The 27,095-nt window shown below is 36.1% G+C and overlaps 2 protein-coding genes and 1 non-coding gene across 7 annotated transcripts; 2 read left to right on the top strand and 1 right to left on the bottom strand.

Moving 5' to 3' along the window:
* The first annotated feature begins 6,097 nt into the window (after positions 1–6,097).
* Positions 6,098–23,195, top strand: LOC136339235 (proteoglycan 4). 5 transcript variants are annotated; one of them, XM_066282311.1, is made up of 17 exons: positions 6,098–6,266; positions 16,226–16,373; positions 16,436–16,598; positions 16,660–16,815; positions 16,871–17,061; positions 18,154–18,323; positions 18,441–18,582; positions 18,854–19,039; positions 19,474–19,563; positions 19,661–19,751; positions 19,820–19,966; positions 20,078–20,286; positions 20,343–20,529; positions 20,589–20,691; positions 20,757–20,889; positions 21,638–21,863; positions 22,155–23,195. In XM_066282311.1, the coding sequence occupies exons 1-17, from the start codon at positions 6,244–6,246 to the stop codon at positions 22,286–22,288; spliced, it is 2,499 nt and encodes an 832-aa protein (XP_066138408.1). In that variant the 5' UTR covers positions 6,098–6,243; the 3' UTR covers positions 22,289–23,195. The 5 variants fall into 5 exon arrangements, with proteins under 5 accessions (XP_066138408.1, XP_066138407.1, XP_066138409.1 ...); XM_066282310.1 differs by having other exon boundaries at positions 6,099–6,266; positions 22,152–23,195; XM_066282312.1 differs by having other exon boundaries at positions 6,099–6,266; positions 18,453–18,582; positions 22,152–23,195.
* On the bottom strand, positions 19,842–27,006 carry LOC136339241 (solute carrier family 35 member E2A-like). The gene is made up of 5 exons (XM_066282318.1): positions 26,343–27,006; positions 25,913–26,164; positions 25,445–25,631; positions 24,705–24,902; positions 19,842–24,598 (listed from the first exon to the last, which is right to left on the bottom strand). Exons 1-5 carry the CDS (start codon positions 26,566–26,568, stop codon positions 24,403–24,405), a joined length of 1,059 nt encoding a protein of 352 aa, XP_066138415.1. The 5' UTR covers positions 26,569–27,006; the 3' UTR covers positions 19,842–24,402.
* On the top strand, positions 21,350–21,423 carry TRNAT-AGU (transfer RNA threonine (anticodon AGU)). Its single transcript has one exon. It is a non-coding gene; the product is annotated as a tRNA-Thr (tRNA).
* Positions 27,007–27,095: the final 89 nt, after the last annotated feature.

Here is a 27,095-nt window from a genome sequence, read left to right on the forward strand (position 1 = left end):
TTTTATGTTTATTTTGAGAATTGGTATGTTATGGAAAATGTTCAATTGTAAGTTGTCACTCTTCATGCACGAGCGTAAAAGATTACGCACGAGCAGCCGGCGAGGACTCCTACCTTTAATGCGTGCTCCAGACTCCATTGCCTGCGGCTTTAACGCATTATTTAGCATCCGTGTGTTAAGAAACTTTGTAATGATTTATGTATACTATTTTTCCTACGGCAAAAAAATACAAATGCAAATAACAAGAATTAGCCGACTGGGAATCGCAGCGGGTGCATCACATCAGAAGTCCGATACAACTGAGCTGCCCCGTCGTCGGTCACATTCATAATTATGAATGAACATTATAATGGTCTAATAGATGATTTTGATGTTTTATTGAACGTTTACTTTTCAGATTAGCATCTTTTTGCCGTTTTCGAGATACCTATGATATTGCTTAGTTGTTCATAGGGCACATAATTGTTTTAGATAAAGTCGACAACTCTGCACTGAACTATATACATAAGATAGTTTACGACCTATTATGGTCGTATGGCTGTAAACGCATTCGAGGAAGACGTATGTACTTTTCAATTCATTGAAATTTCCTAACAAGGGAGCTAAGTGAGTCATCCAGTATCTGTTATCAAAAATTTAGAAGATTTCTTATTTACTTTTAGAGATGGCACGTTAGGCAATGTTATACTTTCTACTTCGGTTGAAACTATTCTACAACTATCTGTTTCTGTAGGAAAAACTGTAGCAGAAGCCGTTTTCACTTTCTCAATATTCGCATTCGCTGAATAGAGAACGCGTGCAGTTCCAGAATGGGAGCCAAAGGAAAGCAAAATCTAGAATAGAAGTACAAAAGTAAATGCTAAGCCATGATTTTGTTCCACAAAGAAATATGAACGTTTTTCATGGCAGAAACGCTCAGTGGTAATGACTGCGATTGAATGTGCCGATGTATGTTTTTTAAGTTTCATGATTTATTAGTGTCCATCAGCGAATTCAGTGTACGTTCGAAATTTACCACTCAACAGATGTGTTGAACAATGAAATGGAAATAGGACGCAATTTTTACTTAAGTACAACGTTAATTTGACCCATAAAGAACGCTAATAGACTCTCGAATTATTATAATATAATAAAAGATGTTTAACAATGCCGAAATATTTAATACACGTATTTACTGCGTTTTCTTACGAGCGAACGGTGAGAGATAAGTCTTCGCCGTTAATTATCTGCCATCAGCATGTGATAAAGTGGGTACTTCTTGGCACATTCGTTGATAATCACACGGCAGTTTGATACCACAAAAGAGTAAATTTCTCAACCACAAAACTAATCGTCTACCTGCAGAATGAAGTTTCAAAAATCTGGCCATTCTGCAAACAAACAGCGAAAAGGCAGTAAACTTTGAAGGTTGGCAAGACAAGAACGGTAAAAAAATTCTTTTTCTTGTTGATGCATTTTTAACCGGTTTGTCACAATAACACAGGGTGGGTAACTCACTAGGGGCCACGTCTATTATGAAAATTGTTTACTTAACGCTGGTGAAATTTGAGCTAGAGTGTTTGTGTTAAAAATGGCAAATTACCTTTGTTAAACATGCGCTACTTAATTTCTTCATCCAGTTAATTTCGCTTAATTAACGGATTAATTATATGTAAATCCTGATTAGAATTATATAAAAACGGAACATTTTCGATTTCTTTTATAGTTCCGGACCTCCGAAGGTCGACAAGTTGACTTTCTTGCCTGCTTTTAAGTTATTTGCCATTACAAATAATGAGTACCTAGTGAGGTTCGAATAAGTATTTTATTTAAAGAGGAATTCCGTTACTGCAATGATGGCATTAAAGATTTGAAAGTATGAATCGCCAATGTAATGTGTGCGCAATTAGCAATATTGTTTTCCACGTTTAAATTAATAATACTATCACGGTGATGATAATTAAGTTAATCATGAACTGACCATATACAATACATACTTTCGAATTTCTGTCAGTTCGTTAAGGTCGTCTATTTTCTACATCAAACTTTGTGTTGAATCATCGAAAAGTAGCGGCGCCCATGAACTTTTCAGAGAAATGCTGATTTATTCGAATCGGTAGATATCGATGGGACTTCAGAATAAGTGCGCGATCCACTAGATGTCTTGGTAGATACTGGTTTAACTGAACAGTATTTCAAAGGAAGTTTTCGAGAATGCCACCGATTTTTTCAAAATTGATTGTTACTGTTTTGCGGGGCACATGAAATATGCGAAAAAACGAAAATAAGTTAACAAAAAAATGTGTAGGTGTGTGCTAAATATATTGTAGATCAAGGCGATACGTGTTACTCAAGTAGTTCAATACCGCCATGTTACGCAGGTTGTAGGCACCTACTTCAATTTGATGCTGGTTATTTTCAAAGAACACTGCGATATTAAATTTGAAGAAGAAGAAGTCATGAGCTTTTTTATTGTTGGGAGAAGAACGTGATCAGAATTGAACGTTACTTATCAGTGGATAGATCAGTGTGAAAATTCTGTCCAGGATTAATGGGAGCGAGACCATACAGATAGCGCTGAGTGAATGTAGCCAGCAAAAGTTCCTTATGCGATAAATTTATCAATGCAGCAGTGTTCGAATTCGGAGGTTGCAAGCACCGGAGTCAGCTTCGCTTGAAGTTTAGAGAAGGACAAAACCCGGTTTTAATCACATGTAAACTTGTACATGTGACAATTTGGGACATATTTGCGATGACACGTGGATCTGGAATGACTCGTGTGGACTAGGATGGGAGTGTCCCTTCAGAAAAATTACGCAAAATGTAGTTTTTTTCATTTTGTACTAGCAATTTTTGAAGGATAAATGCGTCTGCACTTAATCACTCGAAATACTTTTAGCTGGCACTCGGCAAAGAAATCGGGAGATCTTCCCCGTAAGAGGTACTCAACCCGACAACATCCGTGTGGTTACGAAACGACAATGGCATCGTTTTCTATAAATATTAATAATTAGTGGGTGAAGCTGCTATTTTTCATCATTATCAAATCAAGACCGGCTGATTGCGTAAGAAAAAGATTGTCGACCCAAAACTACTTTCTCTTAATGAATTCCCTCCACTATCCAATCAGATCATCACAATAAACATCCAAAAATATTTTTTACAGGTTGGTTGTTGTTCGGGCCCATTTGATCAGTAGTTAAAACGTTATTGACATTGATATATTGTGCAGAATTTGAAATTCTTCGAAAAGCATAAATGCGCACGCAACAGCGGACAAGAACAGAATTTACATTTTCGACAGCATGAGGACATCACCATCATCGTCCTTTCAGCCCACACGTACTTTCTCTGCAATAATGCACCAGAGGAATTCAAATGACACACGACACTCTAAACTTCGATTACGAGTATTTTTGTTGATCGGCGCCATTTCGTTACGTAATTATCGGTTGGCACATGAATGCGATTCCAGCTAAAGGTCGTTCAGTGTAGTAAATTGGTCATATGTACGAAAAGTTGTTCTATGTCAGTAAACTAGTTTTCATTTCACTTAAATCCGCTTAAATGGATTTTCCCCTAATGTAACCCGCTTAGTTTTAGCAAGAACAGTTTGTCAATTCCGCTCGTAAATTGGATGGGATTTCTTCAAGAATCCACCAACTAATTGGCTTCAATTCAAGTATTTTCCCTTTGGAAAAAATCCAACCACTAAAGCAACAATACAAATTTTTCCACTTATAATTCGAAGTGTCAATAATTCAGCTCAGAGGCAATGCATTGTTCCTTTTCTCACACTGCACTGCCATTATCCGTTAGGAGGCCTCCATTGAATATTAATTCATCTTTATCCGTTAAACGTGGTATCGATTGTCTCGTCACTTCCACTTTGTCAAATACGTGACAAGAATTTCAAATTCTATTCTCATCACACATCATTAATTGCCCATGTTCCATTCACAATCTGACTTCAAGCACTTCCTTTAGTTAGATGATATGAGGAAGAAATGCATCACGAAGGTGTAATTTGTATTAGCGTGACGCCCAGTCAGCTATTAAATTAAATACATAAAACTAATGTTAAAAGAATGAGATATGCACAGTGTGCGAAAAGTCGGACAACACGCGAATATCTCGAAAAATATACAATTCATTCAAAAATACCTTACGTAAAAATCAAAGAAGTTGAAAATTTTTACTGATCTGCGATATTCAGAAATATACAAGGTGTGTCACAAAAATAGCAGTGAAATGAATGTATATATTTTTTTTTATGAAATGGCAAACTTTTTATGGCATTTTCTAATTCACCCTCGCATTCTGAACACATTTCATCTAACATGTCCTACGTCTAACTCTAGCGGTTCAGCAGCGATTGCAGGTATGAAGAAAACCAAACAAACCTATTTTCCTGGGATAAAGTGCTCAAAATGTGCAGATGCGACGAATCTGATGATCTGGAAGGCCGTTCTAAGGATCATTAACAAGAGCGATAATAGCTTGCCACTTTTTTGTGCCCAATCTATGCAGTAATTAGCTCGCGTATTACGCAGCTTGGATAGGACTTGGAGGTGAAACAGAACGGCCCTCTACATCGCCAGACTTGACTCTCTGTGACTATTTTCTATGGGGCCAATTAAAAGGCAAGGCGTAAGCTGCGAAACAGGCAGATTTGAATGAGCCGCGATGAAGAATTACTGACGAATGCCGTCTCATTAGTGTGCAAATGCTGGAATTTGTTGTTCAGAAATTCTATTACAATTTAGCTCATTGTCAAGCCGTTCAGGGGCCACATTTCGAACACTTCGTCCAATAAAAATCAGTTCATCTACATTAAAGCAATTTTTTTATTTTATTTTTTTTTTTTTTCGTTTTTTTTTCTTTATTTCTATAATAGCTGCTGAGGCTCTAGAGTTAGCCATAGGACGTGTTACATGAAACGTGTTCAGAATGCGAGGGTGAATCAAAAAATGTCATAAAAAGTTTGCCATTCCATAAGAAAAAACATAAATTCATTCCACTGCTATTTTTGTGGCACACCTGAATACCGCAGGATGGTGAAATTTTTAAACTCTTTCAATTTTCATTTAAGGTATTCTTTAGTGAATTGTATATTTTTCGTAATAGTTCAGTGTTGCCGGATTTTTCGTACACAATGCATGTCTTAGACTTTTCAATTTTCTGGGTTAATGAAAAAAATTAAATAATCGCGATGGTGCGATGCTTAATTAAAAAAAGTGAAGATTGACTATGTAGCCTCACACCATTGAGAGGCTACATCTTTGGAGGCAGAATATGGAGTTGCTTGGTTTTTAGTTATTTCCTTTTTTACGATTGACAGTGTTCATGACACCAGTGACGCTGCGATTTTGACTGTTTTTAGGCTTTGGACCGGAGCCTCGGCGTCTAAAATTTCAAAGTTTGAGGTTCTTAACTCGAAGAGCGAAGATTAGACCTGTCGCTTAACAACATCGAAAAATTACATCTCCGAAGGTGGAAAATGTGAGGTTGGGCAAAATAATAAAATCCAAGGATTTCTTTTCTTTCCTTCCTTCAAACTGAGGACAAATCCTCAACGGTGCTGTGTGACAAACTATACGCAGTATTAGCAAAAGAATGCCGTTGACACGCCTAAGTTATTCGACGTGGGTAATTGTAATTTTGAGCTCAATAAGAAGTGTTGTTGGCAGTACCGCCGCACTGGTCCTTTATTGTTTGCCTGCACCTAAGATTGTGTACTTGGTAGTTGTGGCGGAGAACGGAGACACACGGAAATAATTTGCGTCAGCCATTTACCACATATTTTTAATGATAGTTGGTGAAGGTTTCCACACATTCGTCTTGTGTTCCTCACAGGTTGCAACAGACAAAAATTTCTGAAAATTCTTTTCGCAAAAGCACCTGGCAACTAGCCCAATCTCGACGACTCCTCTTGATATGCAAACCTCTTCTTCACCTTCAGCATTGAAAGCATCTTCACTGATATTTTGTCTGCAATCTTCATGCTGTCAATTCGAAAAGCGAAAGTGTTGGCCTCGATCTCTCTCACTCACGTGTTGGCCTCGTAGTTTCGTCGCACTCTGACACTTCTGCGACCGTCTAAGAGCGGTTCTTTCTTCCTTTCCTGCCAGCTAGTACTTCTTATTCGGGTCTTGTCTGTCGTTTAGGCGGTTGGAACGCGCACCGTACGACCGAGAGGGTGGGTGTGATTTGCCGACCCTCAATTTTTGTTTAAAGTTTTATTTTCTGGAGGTTTTAGTGGACATGGAGGGGAAGATAATCTTTATGTAAGTACATTTGCATATAGTGTTTCCACGTTTACGTCCCGTATATGGATCTCGCAAAATATAATACATACAGCCTTTCAAACAGACTTTTAAAGTTCACACTAGTTGTTAATTAAGTCGTATAAAAAATATCACGTATATACGGTGTGTTCAAGACAAGACACTGGGGTCTGGTACTCGGTCCTTGAGTAAATGGGGGAAGAGTTACGCATTAAAGGGCGTAGGTTTACGGTGCAACCAGATCTGTAAAGTTATGTTTAGTTTTTCAGGCGTTGCGAGTAAACCCAAATTTTCAATAATTTTTTTTTTACCGAATGGTGAGAAATATGTGAGAACCAGTTTTCCATTGCAGGTTTTTATAAACCTCAAAATGAGTCTTAGGTTCATTTTACGGCATTTGCTTTGTCAAAAATGACCGTTAATTTTTTCCTTAAAGCCGGCCCTGGTAACTTTTTTTCTAGATTTCGAGACACATTTTTTTACACACTCATTGACGATCACGCTTAGTAATTAATTTTTGAGGGAGGCGTCCACTTGCTCCACAATATGATAAGGAAAGCGTCGATTGATTTAATGTTCAAAGCGAATTTTAATCCATAATAATACTAAGCATGTGATAAATTCTTCTTGTCGATTATCAAATAAGTTAGTTTCTTTGTAACGATTTTGCGCAAATTGATAATCACAGTGTAACAGAATTTCGATATGTTTTCTGCTTCACATTATATCTTAAACACCGATTAACGTTGGTCAATTTCACACTTTCAACAAAAAGAAGCTTATTGTTAACTGTGCATAACAATAATATAAACCTCTTTGAACTGCTTCGAAAGAGCCATTCAGCTTCTGTAATATTCTTCTAAGATTGATCAAGGATTAATTCGTACCAGCAGCAGCTAAATGAAGTTAAGTTCACTTTTACTTTGTCTTCAATTTTTATAAAGTGCGGATGCTGCTTTAGAATGGCCGAATGAACGTAATACCTTCTGCCTTATTCTCATGACAAAGGAGAATTGAACACGAGCAGTTCTTTTTGTGAATTATGCTATTCTACCATGAATATATCATTTATCCGCAATCGCATTTTAGACGTCATCTGATAAACGATTCGCATACGAAAGCGCGATTGGGAAACGCGTCATGTGCTAAGTGGGTAGATATCCAGATTAACAAATACTTAGACATCTATATTTAACTATAATATTATATATTATATGTATAACATTACAGTATAATATTTACCTACTATAAACATTAATTTTTGATGTGTTAAGTCGGAGTTAACTTATCCAGTATGTAATAAAAAATTGTGAGTTTACAACAAATTTCATAAAAAAATTCTGTATTTAGTTATTAAAATTTTTAAACAACCGATTTAAAATGTTAGGAAGGAGTTGGTAGGGAAAATACTGCACCTGATAAAATATATGTTCAGAGCGAATACCATTCTGCACTTGAATAAGGATCTGGATTATAACGAAAGCGATATTGGTCAAGCTGTTTTTGGTCACAATCGAAGTAAATAGAAGGCACCGACACCTGTAGGGACAATAGGAAGACAATGTCCCCCCACGCGCCCTCAAAATTTTAGTCTTATAAGTTCTGTGCGTTTTTTCGTAAATATATATTCCCACATTTACAGGGTGTCCTCAAACGGGATTGCCTATACCACAAATGAACCAAATTGTGCATTTTTCGAGAAAAGGTCACTCTTCATGGAAGTTTTTGCTCGTTCCAAAAGCACCCTCCGTACTGAGAAAAATAACTTTCTTATACGGGGAGCTCGGAATCTTTAAAAACATAGTTTGGACTCAAGAGTAAACTAACTCTATTTCTGGTTTTTGAGCAAAATGTTACTTGAAGAAGTTGCTTAGTCACTTCACAAGTCAAAATGCAAAATTTCAATTATTTTAATTTTGAAATTGATAAAGTTTGAGTTGCCGAACAATTTGCAAGAAAAAATCGTAGCGACCCAATAGGATGGTAAATAAATTTTTTTATAAACAGAATGTGCCGTTTTAATGAAGACAGAATGATGAAAAGAAGTCTACATAACCACAAGCATGAGAAATAAAATGAAGATCTCTAAAGAAAGCTTGGTAAAATCCCAATTGGAAATGGCTCTCGTTTCCGGTTGGTTGAAGAAAAGGTGACAATATTGACTTAAGCTAACTAAATGGATTATAAATTCTTCTACTGAAAGTAAACAAGCGGTTTCTCTACTGATTATTAAATCTTTAAATTTCGATTAAGCCACATTGATATGTTAATTGAAAGATCTTGTAATATTCAAATACTAATTTTCTCTGCTGCAACATGTCCAAAAACCGACGTTTAATAACACTAATTCGTATTTAAGTGGTATGTAATAAACTTTCGGCGAGAGAACGAGTTGCATTTAACAATTTATTATTTGAGTAAAGGTTACGGTGATGAGATAAGGTTCTTCAGGCCATTGTGCAAAACGAATAATCTAATTAGCATGGAAGACGAATCATTTCGAGTTGATGACCAATTTATACGAAACAAAACCCGTGATGAAAAATTTTAATTAGCCATAATAAATGTTGAAATCCACCTTAGATATACTATTGAATCTCACTAAACATGTACTACCATTGAAAATATGTATTTGAGATAGGTGAGCATGCAAATGAAGTATTGTTGCTAATATCGAGTACTGCGGCTAACAGTAAAAGTAAAAACCTTGGGCCATGCAAAGTTCAACGTGAACGTTACCCAACCGAATAGATTCTTTGGGGATAGCTGTTATTTCTTTTAATTTTGCAGTCCTTTCGGTACTTAAACAGTCAATGAGAATCTTGATGTTACCGACCGTATTCTCACAATCAGCAACGCCATTTTTCAACCTCTCCTTTCGATGCGATAGAGAATACTGGAGGTACAGGGTGTCCACGCGAAAAGTCCCACTCCCCCTTTGACTTTTTAATGTATTGAGACAAAAAAAATAATTTTAGCAAAAAGTGCCTGAAAGTTTATGTAGTTTTTAAAGATTGTCAGCAGTTTTTCTGCACGTTGTTTAATAAACGTGTGCCAACCCAATATTGTATTTTTTAACAATTATTTTTTTTACATATTTAAATTCTGCGTTTTTTTACGAATTCGACAATATACATAGGTCACACTTCAAATCTCATAATTATTATTCTTATAATTATAGTGAAAAAAAGAGTGTCAAATATAATAAATGACATCAATCGAAGTAATATAATAACGAAATGCCCACGAAATATGGAAAAAGATATCGATTATGTGTTGAACATGATGGCAGGAACTTTGAACAATACCTGTAAAATAATAACAAAAACGAAGGAATAAGTTCATTCTGCCTTACTGTCATCGTATTCAATTGAATTTAATTTTAATTTTAATTATTAATATTAATTATACTGCTATTGGCCTGAAAATTAAATATTAGGTTTAGCAAATAAAAAAATAAAATACACCTTTTGAAGTGTTTATCTATTTTTTAAAGTAAATTAACAAAATTTGGCATCTTTCTTCTTCAAGTATATATAATTTTTCATGAAAAATATTGATTATAAACGCAATAAATTATTAAATTTAATTTTGAGACAATCCATAACAATTACAAGACAAATGACTACTGTGACCGTATCAGCTATATTTCTTTCAAATCTAACTTAGGTATATGTGTAGAACACTGTCATTGAACTATGTTGCACGGCAGTAAATTTTTGTAGATGTTTCAAAAATCATAAGATTTAAGACATGACATATATACAGGGTGTCCAAGCGAACATTGAATATAGGAGATTAACATGGGAAATTGGTTTTTATTTTTTTGCGCCTGTACGGATTATCCAATTGAAAAATTTTTATATGGAGGTCATAGTATGCAAGACCGGCTATCTTTCAGTATTTTTTTCAGTCTTCTAGTTACAGCCGTTTTGGCTCAAAACGCCTCCAAAATTCAAAAATTTGAATGTCCCGCGTAACCGTTCGGCGCCATGATTGGTCAGAATTAATGTCAAAACACAATGTCGCCAACAACGTAAGCGTAAACACCCCATTTCAAATTAATTTTCCCTTTTTGCTGATTTCTAACTTATTTAAGAATTAATTCAGGGAAAAATCAATGGAAAACCTGAGGATAATTATTATGTGGTCTGCTTTGATGTCCCTACGGTAAATACGCAAGTTTCTTATTACCCTATAATGATAACACAAAGACATAACCTAACCTTTTATCTCACTTACTAGACAGAATCTTCGCGGGCAATTTTAAATTTAATTCAAAACAAAACTTGCGTATTTACCGTAGGGACATCAAAGCAGACCACATAATAATTATCCTCAGGTTTTCCATTGATTTTTCCCTGAATTAATTCTTAAATAAGTTAGAAATCAGCAAAAAGGGAAAATTAATTTGAAATGCGGTGTTTACGCTTACGTTGTTGGCGACATTGTGTTTTGACATTAATTCTGACCAATCATGGCGCCGAACGGTTACGCGGGACATTCAAATTTTTGAATTTTGGAGGCGTTTTGAGCCAAAACGGCTGTAACTAGAAGACTGAAAAAAATACTGAAAGATAGCCGGTCTTGCATACTATGACCTCCATATAAAAATTTTTCAATTGGATAATCCGTACAGGCGCAAAAAAATAAAAACCAATTTCCCATGTTAATCTCCTATATTCAATGTTCGCTTGGACACCCTGTATATACTTGAATCCATAATAAAACGTACAATTTAAATAAATAAAAAAGTAATGCTTGATTGTTCAAAAAATACAATGTCGGGGTGGCACACGTCTATTAAACATTCTGTATAAAACTGCGAACTATCTTGAAAAACTATATGAAGTTTCAAGCACTTTTCGTTAGAATTTTTTTTCCTATTTCAATATATTAAAAAGTTAGAGGGGGTGGGTCTTTTCGCGTGGACGCCCTGTACATACATATTGTTACACTTCACTCTAAATTGCATTTACATGACTTAAATACTTCTTACGTACTTAAAACATAAACATTACGTTCCGTTTTGATAAAATTGAAATTATTTAAGAATCTTAAGTTTTAGGTATTCCAAGCCTTATTAAAATAGACTTTTATTTTCATTCGAGGATCCAAAAGTGCAATAATATACAGAGGTTTCCATAAAAAAACATAACTTTAATACTTTTAGGGCTATTGGGACATCCTGAAAAATGTAATTAAAAAAAAGGTTAATAGCACTCCATATGGCCCAAAAATATAACTTTTTGAAAACCTTGTATTTTGGCTACAATGTGTCGTGTCAAATAGCGTGAATAACTCTGTATATGGGGCGTACCGAACTATGATGTTTCGAAAAAAATAATTAAAAGAAAAATACTGAATTTTCCGAAGCAAATATTGCCTAATTTTTCCGGCAAAATCACTGCTTTTATTCATATGTTGGCAAAATGAATTATAACGGCCTATAAAGGCTTTTTTCGATAATATCTCTCGACGTTCAGTGATTTAGACAGTTATTCCAATAGATTGCTCTAGTGTTAAGTACTGATAACGACAAAAATATTAAATCTGAATACATTTTTTGGCAGCTACTTCCGCCCTAACTGTGGAAACCCGTATTTTTTGTAAAATTAAATTAAATTTAAGAAGAATGAGTCTCAGTGAGTCGTCCGATACTTGAATATTCATTCCTATTTTAATATTTAAAGGAATGTGGATTTTCGAAAAAACGACTTTTCTTAATTTAACCGATCGTGCGGATCCAACAGTTTCCGAAATAACAACAGCGAACAGATTTTTTGCTTCTGAGACACGTCAGAATGTCAGCCTGTAGATATAGATTATGGCCAAACTTGCATTTAACTCTTGTTCAGTTCTATGTTAAAAGTCTCTATTTTTTGAGCAAGATTTACGACGGTACCCTAAGCGATCCATAAGCTCGAGAACAACCGCCACGAATTTGGTAATAATGGCGTAACATGACTGAACTATAGGTCACGTTATCTAGACCGTAGACTTGGATAATATTGCTGAAAGTGAAATGTTAACGTACACTCAACCTGAATTTATTTATTTTTGTGGTATTTATTATGATACGTTTTAACCCGTAATTTTACTGCCGATTTATTAACGAAGCGATCTCGTAATCGTTTTGGTTCATCCGCCATAATTCCCAAAGCGTTAATGCTAAGTCGGAATTTCCATTCGGTAAGACGTTTCAAACTATCGAAGATCTTAATAATGCAATAAATTGAACTTTTAAAAGGTCACACGTCGCACTCTCCCATATTTCTGGCACCTTGACTTTTTAGAATCAAGCTCTAGATAAGATTTATTATCCTAATGATGTGTCCTCCAAATTGGCGAAAAGGCAAGTGTAACCAACAAAGAAGAAAGTTGTTTTACGTTCTATATTCCTATAATGGAACTAGGCTTATATAGACGAAAATAATTGCTGTCTTGTTTTACTCTTGTTATGCTTGTGTGTAAGTGTGCAAAAAAATTAAACCACAAGTATTTCGTTTAATCCGTTCCAGCCTAATTAGAACAAACATTGTTACAAATTATCTGAATATTGTTAGGCTAGGCAACTGATTTGCTCAGTTAACATTAGCAGACTTTTGCCTCGGGGAAATTCTGCATTTTCGAATTTACAAAAAAAAAATGAAAAAAAAAAGAGTATTTTCCCATTTCAGCACACAACAATGTTAACTTTAACGTAGTTTTAGGTGGGCAACTTGGCCGGGGATACAAACACTTGCATTCCAGCAGAGAAAATAATAAGGACCCACGCAATACTAATCAGCCAAGTTTGCATAACCATTTGTTTACCTGCTTTGAACGAAGTAAATTTTATGCTATGTGCACATTCGCTAATCTAGAATTTCTCTAATGCAAATTGGGAAAAAATGTCTCATACGGTTTACCTCTGCAATATCAATGCAACCGCAGAGTTTTTTTCTTATTTCTTCCGCGTTAACTTGAAACATGTTACCTACTGTGTATGCGCATAATATAATGACCTTTGTGCTCTCTTTATCCGTATGATTAATTTTTCTTAGCTATTTGACACCGAACGCTGATGTTATCCTCTCAAAATGGAAATAGTCGGCAGGCGAGCAATTTCAAAAATATCCAATTATGGAGATGCAATCAGAAAACGACCGACGCAGTGAATTTAAACGGCACGTAATTTTCTCAGATTAACATTTAAAATGATAAAATGACATTTTAAACAAAGACTTTTGCCTGCTGATGGGACGTGGAGTGAATCAAGGAAATTACGAAACACGCCCTAAAATTGCTTTACGTGTACTAAACGCATCTCCATTTTGTAATGTAGAGGAAAAACACGAGGAACGTGTTCTCTTTTACGATTCGATGTTATCTTAATATTACTCACTTTAACGACTTTGCCGCTCCTCTAGTGAGTGATCCTTTTTGCACTATTGATGGTTAATCTTATCTCTTGGAAGATGTGAGTTAGGTCTCAACTAGTGCAAGACGTAACACCGGCATAGAAATTTAACATTGAAATAAGCCTGCTTTGAGAGAATCTTTCTTCTGAAGATAGAAAATGGCCCGATGTTAAGACTAAATTGGCAGAGTTCCAGTGTTATGGGGATGACACATCAATTTTGTACAGAGTCGAGTTTTTAACGCGACACAAGACATCTGTTTCAAATCAGTTCTTACCCGGTCAATTCGCACAATTAGTTAAGTCAATTGGCACAATTAGTTAAGTCAATTCGCGCACAAATAAGGCACTTTTTGCGGCCCCGAGGGAAACGAAAAGATATTTTGCAAATCCGGTTATGTCACGGAGTGCATCGAGGCTATTAATTTAAGATATTTTTTAAAGCATTTGCTCAGCGTGTTCCCGAGATGCCGACGTTCGAAATTCGAAAAGTGGCAGGAAACATGTATCTGCTCCCTTTTGGAAATTGTCAGAGAAATTTCGATGTGCCGTTTCTCGGTTGAGTGGAAAGATATGGATCCTACGTTGATCCAGGGTGCTACCGAAGTTTCATGAAATTCTTCGCATGTTTGCCTTAACCGACGAGCAAGGGCCGAGGTCTCTTACCAGAAGGCGTACAAAGGCCTGTCGCTGATTTTTGCAATAAGCAAACTGTAGCAAGTGCTCTTCGAACAAAAAAGTTGTGACGCGATTCAGGTTGCAAAGATGGAACAATCGCGATGAATTTTGGAGGATCGAGAGGTTTCGAGGGACACAGCGACATAGATCCTTAGGCTCCGGACCATGTCCTTATAATTTATTTAAGCTCCAAACAATTAGTTTGCTTTTTTATGCTTTACCTGAGTACCCACATCGCTCTGCGACATATACAGTCATTTTTGTTAAATTCACTGATTGCGAAGAACTCTTCAAACCGTTGAACTAAAGTCTTCAGCTTTCAAACATCCCTGTTCAATTAGTTTCTACAAGATATATGTTTACAACATTGACAGAAATGATAGCCATGGGGACTCAAGGTACAACGAAAATAATTAAAGCCAATTAGCAAAGTAAAGAAAACGTAAATCAACAAAAGGAATAAATTGCCTGCCAGTCTCAACCAGCCGTCATGGGTATACTCGCCCAACCGGATATGGGTATGGACAGGTTATCGCCAATGGTCTTAAAAAATAATACAGCCAAAAGCAGGCGACTTCTGATTCGTGTGTTATTACGAAAATTACTTTCTATATTGGGAAGGTCATCCTTTGACCTTGATCCTCGAAGTGGACATGGCCGTAGGTTATTCAATTTCACTGCTCTTTCACTCCCGATTGAAAATTTACATATATTGACTTTAAAGGATAATTTTTAGAGACGAAATTTATTCTTGTCCACTGAAGATGGCACTGAAGATATTTCTTTATCTCTGTTAACTAACTTTAATAATTTTATGTTTTCTGTTTATTGGCAGATTCACAAATGATTTTATGCGTTAATCTCCTGCTTCCTCGAAATATAGCAGCTAAACTATTGCTACAATTTTTGAAGAAAACGATGCCCAACTATCTGTCTAAGTGCCAGTTCTTCAACGTCCTGTTAAACTGCATGTGAAGTAAGTTGTGATGTGAAGCATGTGAAGTAAGCAGTCGAGATTATGTAAAGTGTCTCTGTTACTTACGGAGGTGTCTTCCCTTCAACTATTGGTTAAACTTTAATTTCAATTCAAAAAACCTTGCATTTGCTAGTTAGTTGAACTAGACAGTAATAGTAAGCGTGACTGGACATTGAAGAACCGGTTCCAAGTAACGAAATATAAATCTTTTTAAGTAAAGTTTTTTTCCGGAAGGTACAACAGTAGTCAATATCTCAATTTTGGTTTAAAGCCAGAAATTATCCTGTTAGTGTCACAAGCAATTTAGTATTAAGCGTATTACCATTCTCTTTCCAATATATTTTTGAGCACAAAAAGTAGAAATACTAAATTATTATGTACCCGAAGCAAATAATTTAACACAAAATCATCAATTAGCAAATCGTACATTTAGGTAAGAATCATTAATTTATTAATGCACCTGTATTACTTAATATTCTAAGAGCTCGTATAAATCGGGGTCAAACTTTAAATAACGGTGATATTTTCTTACAAGGTAACAAACACTATTGATAGTTACATAACTGTAATGTAAGCTTTTGTTTCATTTATAGCAGGAACAACGTATGTGACTAGCCTAATTAGGACACCTCCTGAGTCTACCTGTCAATGAACAGCCCTAATTGCGCAGATTTATGTCCCATTGACCCCATGGTATAGTTAGTGCGTTCTCTCCATTCGGTGGATTCCAGAAAACTTGCGTCCAACTAAAGACTATTGGTTAACAAAAGCCTCTGTTATACACTCAAAATATACTTCTACCATTACTAATAATTCACAAACTTCTCGGGGAGTTGCACTCTTCCTAACTACATATATTACATGTATGTAATAATTAATTTACTTACCTACTTTTCATTTTAGATTATTTTCAATTGCATCCACGATAGTAGCTCTCCCTACTCAGGATACCAAACTTGTAACAAAAGCTCAGCCCGGGCAAGAATATGTTTTCGTCCAATCGTCCGGATCGGATGCTAAACCCATCAATAAAAAAGGCAAGGAAGAAAAGGTAAGTTTTTATTTACAAAAAAAAACATTCGATGGATGAGAAAATGTCTACTCTAATTTCAGATACAACCTTTTGAAACCTCTCATAAGATACCACCGAACCTCGCCTTTATCATCGCCGATGAAGATGATGATATTCTCGAAAACACCAAAGTAAAACCTACTAAATCTGCTGGGAAGAAGGTACACAAAAGAGAGGCCCAATCGGCTGCTCCAGCACCACCAGGTAAAATCTCATACAAGCCAGTTAATGGCTGATGAACAAAATTAATATCCACTGCTTCTAGGTGCTATAAAAATAAATGTGTCTCAGCTTTTACAAAAATATAAAGAGGCTATGAAGAGTTCTACTCCCAGTACTGTCAGCAGCAGTACAGCCGCTACGACAACAAACTACAGTAAAAGAAGGGGGGCCGGGACTAAAAGAAGGTCTAGGCGTTCAGGTAGTAAATTTAAGTTTTTTAGTAGCGGTGGAAGCTAAATATTCATCTCGATCAGGCCCCACAACTCCAAAACCAGTATTGACCACAGCCAAAATAGTCCCTAAAAATGAAGATACAGATGTAGTAGGCTCCGCCAGTGAAAAGCAAAGATCAAGGATCCAAGTCAAGAAAGGGCCCAATGGACAAGAGTATGAATATGAATATGTTTATTACTACTATGACGAAGATGAAGACTCAAAAGACAAGGTAATCACTAGAACCACTCATTGAATATGTATTGAATAGACAAAATGTTTGAATTAACTCACCTTGCTGGAAACCAGCAGCAGTGCCCACGACATACTTCATAAATAGCCGTTAAAGCCTGAGGTGTTCGAATTGTCACCATTAACGACTATCAGTTTTCAGATCATGATAAATCATCAGTGAGAGGATCGATTACCGAAAGATGAGATTTCAGATAATGATGATTGGAACCATAACTAAATATCAAAATATTGAATAGTAACAGTATCATACTACATGCATCAACAGACACACTAATGTATGCACATGACTTTCCCACTATGTAATTCACAATGCTGAAATATAGCGTCGGAATGATTGCGCCAGTAAACGTCCAGTGTAGCACTGAAGAATGGTATAGTAACTACCATTGAAAATGCCGAGCAACAGAATGTGGCAAAGCTTGAACACCATCGGTAACTCTTTTGTAAAATTTCATAAGCTATTGTGACATTTGTGTTGCACTTTTTGCTCTATATATAAGCATTTCTGTAAGAGGAACAATACATAGTTAATGCTCTTATCAGGAGTGTGAGAAAGCTGGACAAAATGTGAGGAAACTGTTTTGTGCAATATATGAACACCACGATTTAGGTGATTGTATGTGTAAGAAGATTGCGGTCTCGAATCCTTACATGTCCTGAAATTATTGCCATGAGTTTTTTCAAGGATTTCGTGAGGAAGCGAGAAACTCCGTATAAAGAAGAGTTTCAGTGATCTCACAACTATTAAAAAATATTATCGAAAGAACTCGTATCGGGTGATCTGGGAGGCCATGCATACGATCCTGCTCTTCCTATCCAGCTGTCAGAATTATTGTCCAGGAATTGACCTGCAACTAAATTAAAGTACGATGGCACCATCGAGCCTGAATCTGTATATGAAGTACTCGCTAAAATAAGAAGGAAAAACACGGGTTTTAAATTTAAATTTTTCCTAGCAAAATAATAACATGCATTCAATATTTTACCTCTAACGAAGCAATGTAGACAAAAACAAGGCACATGTTTCCATGGCTGTAAAACTATTACAAATATCATCATTTTTTTTAAGAACCTTAATGGACACGACAGTTCGACAAGAAACACCATCTCCAGAGGGGACAAATCCAGAGAAAAAGCCACCCCCGAAGCCAACGAAGTTGTTCCATCCCGAGGAAAATCTCGAAGCAGACAATTAGGCGAGGAAGAAGTTCAAGAAGAACGACTGCCAGCCAATACAAGGTGTGTATGGTAAAAGGTTACAACTCATTAGTGAACTTTGATTATCCCGAACCATTCACCCATATGTACCATTTCATTCCGTTCACGACAAAAGAGCAAACTTTGCAACACTTTCAGATTCCCTCCCAGAAGCAGAAACCTTAACACTACTCCGGTTCCACAAGAAGAACAGAAGCCTGCGGCCTCCAGAACCAGGGTCAGGGGCAAACCCGCAGCTGAGATTGCCATTGAAATTGACAATATTTCGGATGAAACTCAAGTAAGTCAATTTAAACGAGTGCTTAGATGCTTAGCTTAATTTTCTCGCTTTAACCAGTGTGCTGCTACTCACCTTCAACTAACTTTCCAGTCATTGGCCACTTTTTCTGTCCATGTTTACTTTTATCTCAACTCATTTTCATGTGTTATTTGTCTTTTTAACCATTCCTTCTTTTAGAACGCTCTCCTTTCTCTTTTTTTTCTCTTCTTCTATTTCTCATTTCCAACAAATGTGTTACATTATAAAGCACCCACATCGGATTAAATTTCAGGCTTCCAGAGGGCGAACCAGAGCAAACGTGCGCCGCCCATCGCTGGAATTCGTTGACAGCGAAACGTTTAACACGCATTCAGCTGCGCCACCCGCGGCCGCCCAATCTCCCACTTTTCCCGCCCAGTTACCCGCTGGACCGGTACGTTTTTTGGGCGCCACTCCGAATGAATTCTACGATCTCCCAGTAAATTCCTTTTTGAGAGAGTTCTCTTCTCTTTGGCACCAAAGCATTCGCACTGGGCAACTAACTTGGTTTTCTACTATCACATCAGATGATAGTGATATTTCAGTAATCGATCATGACTAAAATGCACTTTTAGGAAGCACTAACTTGGCGGGCTTTTATCAAATATTACATTACTCATTACATAGCTACAAGTAACTTAATTTCCATAGAAATCAGTAGATAACAAAGAAGGCTGAACAAAAACCAACGTAGATAATGGTGCACGCGAAAACTCATTTTTCAGTCACCGTGATATCTGACCGATAAGCTTACTCTCGCTTTAATGCAGTAGAAAAACTAAAAAAGTTTGAGGTTGATATTCTATCAATTACTACATGTGAAGAATATCAACTAAGGTCTAGATATCTCATTTTTTTTTAATGTATGCTTAGGATGAATCAGGAGATAAGCAAGAGGTAACTGAACAAACTTTCAAGCCTGGGGAAGATGATTCTACCACATCAACCACACGAATGAATAAGGTTAGACTTTAATCGCTCAAATTCCGTTGTACTAAACCGGCATCTCGTTTTATTGGGTCTACAGGGGCTTAATTGATAATGAATAAAACGTATTTAGGTGGCGCTGGACCTTTACGCCATTTCCCAAGGGACACAAAAGCTCTTCGGCGAAGATGAGGCAGAACTGAGCACCGAAGAAGATAATGATGGTAACGAGTTGTTAAATTAATTGAGCTGAGCAAACTGTATTATACTAACGTAATATGACATTGCTCAGGTACCACCCAAGACTCTTCGTCTACTGAAGAATTAGAAACGACTACCCCAACTACCACAACAACAACAACAACAACCACAACTACGACAACACCTGCACCAACAACGACCAAAACCACTACAACCACTACCGAGGCACCAACTAAAGGTAAAAGGAGAATAAGAAAAACCAAATGTTCGAGTGGAACTTAGTAGTTTCTCAACATCGTCTTTAATGGCTAGACAAGTTTAATCTGCTCAATTCGTATTTAAACAACAGCTAGTAGATTCGGAGGAAGGCATCCAGTCCTACCTTCAGGAAGAAAAACTTCCACGACCACAACCGAGTCCCCTTCTGCTACTGAGGCAAAACCAAAGAAATTTGGTAGGCCCAATTTCGGAGTAAGAAGTCGCGTAAAACCAACCCCAGCACCGGCCGCTGAAGAAGAGGTACGCAAGGAGGAAACCAAACCAGTGAGTCAATCAAAGGTACACCGGAATTTAGTATTTGGTGGCAGGATCTGATTTAAATAATCTCTTTTTAGCCTGAACGTGCAAGATTCGTTGCCTCAAGGCAACGAGGACGCACAACTGCTGCACCCCAAACCAAGGAGGAAACTGCAAGTACCTCGGCGCCTTCGTCTAGCAGACCATCGCTCCCTAGAGCAAGACCAGCGTTCAATTCTCTAAGAGGTAGAGGTCGGAGTACCACTGCTGCCCCCTCTACCAAAGGTATTTCGTGAATATTTCCTATGCGTATAGTGTGTTACTTTGCAGAAATTTTACTATAGAAGGTGCATCTGACTCTGAAGTCAGTTCTTCTGAGCCCAGTACCACAACCACTCGACCTGCTAGAAGAATTGCAGGAGCCACGGCTAACATCAAACCTTTAAGGTTCCTTTAAAATCAGATAAATAATAGTTTCAAAATAATAATTACAATATTTGTGATTTTTTTAGGCCGGGTCCTAAGATTAACTTACCAGGTAAACGTGTCACGCAAACTACAACCACAACTACTGAAGCTACTAAAGTTGAGGATATTGTTCCTGGCGATGATGAAGAAACGCATGCCGAGGCTGCAAGCGAGAAGGTAACAGTATTTTACTTTATTTTAATATGTAATACAGTGAATAATACTAGACATTCGCATCAACGGTTATTGAGGTATAAGATATAGAAATAGAAATTACCTGAATGTCGAAAATGCACCTAACTATCTCCTTTTAATCACAACTTTCCTCTTTTTTATCTAAAAAATCTATAGGCACTTTCTACAGTAAAGTCATACCTATCTTATTTGTTCACTTAGAGCAAATCCCGTCACGGATTCGACTAAAATTATTTTTCTTTAGGTGTTTTATATTTTTTAGATAACACATAGGAATGTTGTAATTAAGGCGAGACTGTTAGGTGGATTTTTGATACTTAGTACTTTCTACATCCGGCATGAAAAGAATCGATGGTGCAAATAAGGAAGTGTTCAAGTTGAATCAACCTGGACTAGCCTAAATCGGAATATAAGATTATGATGATCATCACCACGCACCGGAGGCGCCGTGGCTTAGTTGGTTAAAGCGCCTGTCTAGTAAACAGGAGATCGTGAGTTCGAATCCCGCCGGGGCCTACGCGTTTTGTTTTTTTTTTGAAAAAATATACTATTTGCATTTAATTTTTTTTTTGAGCTACATTAATGTACTGAGTACTTACGTAATCACAAAAGGCATTTTTTTCTACACTATTCTGCCTCTGAAATCGCGAATAGAACTACTGCCCGCACTTCACGGCAGTCTCTTCAATACACATAGAAATATGTGAATGAGTGACATTCCAAACTCCAGGACGAAGCTCCTGCACCAGCTCCCGTAGACAACAGTCCATTGGGACGTCTACGTAATAAGAACCGTTTGAACATTCAACCAAAGAGCAAATCTGGCACCGCAGCAAGTGCCAGTTCTCCGGTTCAAGTGCGAAGGCCAAACCCTCTTCTTGGCAGGAGGCGACCTGGACAAACCACTGAAGCACCATCTAGTGAAGCACCCACTAGTGAAGCTGCTGAATCAGAAGGTAATTGGGTTTAGAACAATCTACTCCTTTATTGGGTAACACTGATAAAACTTTAGAGGTAGTAGATCATTAGTCATTATATTTATCGATTATTATACCACACCTAATTTGATACCTAGTTATTGAGAAATTCAAGCGGCTCGTAAAAAAAGTTACCCGCAAAAACTTTTATACATACACGGTGGTCCCCACCGTGTATATATAATGGACCTAAGTTCACAAACATATTCATTCTAGAGAAATACAACGTTTCACATATAAACGACATTCATTACTTGACGATTTCAGCAGAAGAACCTGCTGCTGAAACTGAGGCTTCTCCCAGTTCTACTACGACAACAGAAGAGCCTAGAGGACTCAACAAACTATTGGCCGGGAGGAGGCGCTTAGCAGCCAGAACTCCAGGAACGATCAATCACAAATAGAAGGCTGAACAACTAAATTTTAAAAGAAACCATACACTTTAACACTGCTGACCATACATAATAACATTCAAACATGTTATATACAAATAATTAGGTACCTAAATGCTGTGTAAGTGAACAGTACTTAAAATTATAAGTTACAAATCTATGACGGATATCAGTGAAAAGCAACACAAACCCAATTTAACAATGTAATGGTTTAACTCAATGTTAGTAATGTAAATAATGGATTGAATGTTAAGGTTTTGAGTATCCTTTAATCAAAATCTTGTAAGTTAAAGTTTATCATACAGAGTGTCTAGGATAAAATATTGAAGGATAAATGAGAATCATGGAAACAATAATCAATATTTTGGACCATCACATTTCAGCCTAGGACAATTTTATTACTTCTTGAAGACCTACTCGACCTACTCTTTGTTTATCCTAATATATCATCCTCCTGTCCTTGGCGCACTGTATTCCCTATGTAGTGATATAGCTCAATAATTTAATTGAAAGTAACTTAAGCTAAGCAGGCCTGACATTAGTGCCAATACTCAAGATAATTATAGTTATTTCAGCAACTTGTCTAAAGCAGATAAGCTGTAATTATATTTTCGCATTTTGCCCGATTGGAAATGGAGTGAAATTGTTGTATAAAAATATTTCAAACATTTTAGTAATATTATTGTGATATATTATAATACTAAAACACAGATAAATAACTTTAAAGATCGAGATTAAAACAAAACAATTTGATAACACTTCCTGTAATACCTATACATACCTATAGCCCTACCATTAGTGATGTTTTTAAATTTTGTAATTATTTATTGTTTGGTGTCCAATTTTATTTGTCTTCGGTGTTTAATAGTTGTAAATAAATATGGAAAATAAATAAAACAATAAATACCTACCGCAAAAATATTTTTTATTGTAGCAAAAAATATAAGTTTTTAATATTTAGTAAGAGATCAGAACTGACCAACGCAAATTTTCATGATTTACGACGATGTGAATAATACCAAAATCAGTCACAAGTCGGTCACATGACAAAATCTTTATGTAATAACAACAAAATTTGCAAGAATCTAGCTCTTTGCAATGTCTTCACAACGAACCGGTTAAATTCGCCAATGGGAATACGGAAATAGTAAAAAATGCGCAAGGTCGTTCAAGTAGAAATACAACTGCATATGTATGCAACTTTCAGTTTAATAAATACAAAAATTCTCTCGAATACTTGAGTAATTTCTAGAAGTTAAAGGTAATTCAGATACCTATTTTGTAATCTTTTCGATACGTCATACATAATGTTGTGACTAACTCAGCGTAAAAAAGTGTTTAAAGAAATATTTCTGATAAATACTTTTATTTTCCTGAGTAAAATATATTAAAACATAACGAAAAAGAGCAACCAATTTGACGTCGCTTTATGAAATTCTCTTCCGCTCAGAAGTAGAAGCTTCAAACAATTTTTGATGTTTTGATTAGTCAAAATATAACTAGGGAAACCATATACTTATTGTAGTAGCCCAATTGTTACGGTTACAAAACGGTAATCGACACCTTTTTGTCGGTTGGTGATGGTAAATTCACGAGTTACCGACGTATAACCTTTCTAGAAAGATCTATTTGTAAAGGGATAACCTGTATAAATATCCATAAACTATCCTCATAGTTTTAAAATGTGAAGACAACCTCATATCAGACATCATCATCAGGCATGTTTCTTTTTTTGAACTGATACCAATTAAGAGGTACTAAAATTTAAAGAATCCTAATAGCAGTTACTATATTTGATAATAACTTAACAACACTTATATCACATACATATTTGATAAATTCAACAATAAATACAAAATATATATATATATATATATATATATATATATATTTTAAGTTCTACTAAGTACTTTTTTAGTTCACTTCTAAACCCTTTCAACGTTAATACAGAATTTAAAGTGTTGTTTGTTTACCAAGTACCACTGTGTTTGAAAAACGAACTGAAATTAAAGATGACTGCAAATAAAATTATCTAAAACTAATGGTAGATTTTCCTACAAGTTCTGAAATAAATAAACTCTGAACTCGAACAAACAATTAAACTCAAATTAATCACATGAATGGAATCATATAGCTCTAACTTTTTTATGCTTCATATTTGCGGAACTAATCACCTTTCGATCATATTCCTGGGCTTTAATGTACAAGAAGACGCCAACTATCACTGTTATGGTTCCAAGTGCACTTAATGGCGTTACCGGGTTGCTGAACATAAAGATTGATAACCAAATAAGAAAGGCACGTTTGGCTGTATTGGCAACGCTAAAACAGGAAGTATCTTCTGTAGATTCCATGGGAAAATAGCGTTTTGTCAACTTGCATTATACTTCCAATGCGGTTTCCAAGAGAGGCGAAATATTGCTCTTACCTATGGGTAACAGGACTAATATAATCCATTAGAACATACGCTGTTATGCTTTGGAAATGGAACAGAACTCCGTTCAGGACAAAGCATCCTAACAGCTTTGTATTCATATTCAAAAGTCTGAAGTCAACTAGTAATAATGTAACTGGAATTTGGACTACGATACTTGCGATACTGGTATAAAACTGCAATTCGGCTGGTCTAAAATAAGAATAATAAGATGCTAGGGAGGAAAATTGCTTGTTGCTATATATGTTAAACTCATTCCAAGATATGTGAATCGTTAATATTACAATAAGAAAATTTGAGACTTGCGAGCATCAAAGACGATTATTTCACAAACGCCAAGCTTTCAGGTGTACTTTTATGTGAAAGTACACAATTCTAAAGCGAATTTAGCATATTCGGAAACAAAACGCAGGATCTTGAAAGTTGTGGGGTGTAGATTTCTGATTTCAAAACCTAGATATCAATCAAATGAAAACACTAAGAAACCATAAAATATAACATAATATTTCAGAACTTAAAAATTTTAGACAGTTCTGATACTTCACAATTAAAGTGGAAATTCTACAAAAAAAACAGGAAATGTTGAGAGTGTTATGTATGATCTTAATACACCCGCTTATACAAGTTTTCCGAAAAAATCCCGAAAGTTGCCAGAAATTTTGGAACCTAATAATGTTTTCGAAATTTTATATCTCTAGCCCTTCACCATACCATCCACCATACCTCAAACTTACGTGTATTTAAAGTTCTCTCCTGAAATTAACATCTTTGAATAAACATTTTGCACACATTCGGTAACATTTGTGGCCATTGCCGCCAAGAATCCTATCAGATCAAAGCTAAGTTCATTCAAGGAACATAAAGCAAGACCACACATCACAGGCAAAAGACTTAAATTAACATATATTCCAGTTTGTTCGCCTACAAAAGGCGTCACCTATCAGGTTCAGATGAATCAGTGAATGGTGCCTGAGATTTTCTTAAATTACTGGTATTTCCCCCATTAGGGCCAAATTATTAATACATAGCCATTGAAGTCTCTAGCTTTTTTGCAATCATAGTCTAGAGGTATACTTAATTGGTTTTAAGTTTTTATTTTGCATTCAGTAGATGACATATTACATATACTTATCAATTTGCATGATTCTTAAAGGTCTCTTAAAAAAAAAATTTAGATAATGCACAAATGAAAGGAAACATACCTAATAAAAATCTAGATATTAAAACAGTAAATAATGGTGCGGAACTTTTTATGGTTTCAGTAAAGCTCACAGCCACATAATTCAACGCAACTAGCCCCAAAACCACTGTTGAAAATCTGAAACTTCCAACCAAAACCATGTGTCTATAAAAGCCAGGTGGTCTGTTGAGCCTGTGGAATGGTTTGTACATTCCACATGGAAAATACAATTGAATGAACCCACATGTGGCTGTCATTAACATTTGAGATGCTCCTGCAAATCAAAGGATATTGCAGCACTGAGTAGACATTGGGGTGGATGCCTGAATTTGACACATGCAACAAGAACCACATGTCAAATGCAAACAACTCCATGCCAATCTAAAGTAGCATGAGCTTAGTAGTGTTACTCAAAGTAAAACTTAATTTGAAAGAACCTTATGATTTCTCACCTAATATTGTCGGGTTCCCACTCAATGTAGCCAAAATATATTTGTTAAGAAACAATGTACACCCACTGAAGAAATACCATAACAAAAGAAAAGTTAATGCCCTGAGGTTGAGCAATCGCCCCTTGGTGGATCGCTCTAGAGCACTCAGTTCGTTTGTGTGGTCATTTTCTTTTGGGAGACTATTAGATTCTACCTGGTTACCAGTTCTGCAGATGTGTTTATCCATTTTAAAAGCGATTTATCACAATTTATCACTTTTAGTTGCTTTATTGCCATGTGAAATTAAACTTCGTTAAGAAAAAATTAAACTAAAGAAATATAAAACCTCTGTCATGTTGCTATTTATGTGTTCACTCATAGCCCCCAACCCCTGGTTTATTTCAATATTTTCCACTTTTACTTCTGACGTCATCAACACAAACATCGTGACGGGGGGTCTATGAGGCAGTGTATGGCATTGCCGCACGAAAAACGCTATTTAAAAGAAGATCAAGTGGGTTTATGAGATAAAGCAAATTAACTACAGGGTAACCATCACTTTCTGGAATTTAAAAATTCCTATTTGAAATATAAACATTTGCGAAACCTACTGATTTTCATGACTGCGATATAAATTTACAGTTAAAAATTCACATTACCTCGACTTGTAATAAGAGGTATATGAATTTTGTGTCACAACTGTCAATTAAATGGTACGTTCCCGACTAGCGACTCTGTAGTTGTCTTCCTTTACCACGCCATAGTAAAAAAGGA

This window comes from Euwallacea fornicatus, chromosome 5 (assembly GCF_040115645.1).
Source record: "Euwallacea fornicatus isolate EFF26 chromosome 5, ASM4011564v1, whole genome shotgun sequence".
Taxonomy (NCBI): Eukaryota; Metazoa; Arthropoda; class Insecta; order Coleoptera; family Curculionidae; genus Euwallacea; species Euwallacea fornicatus.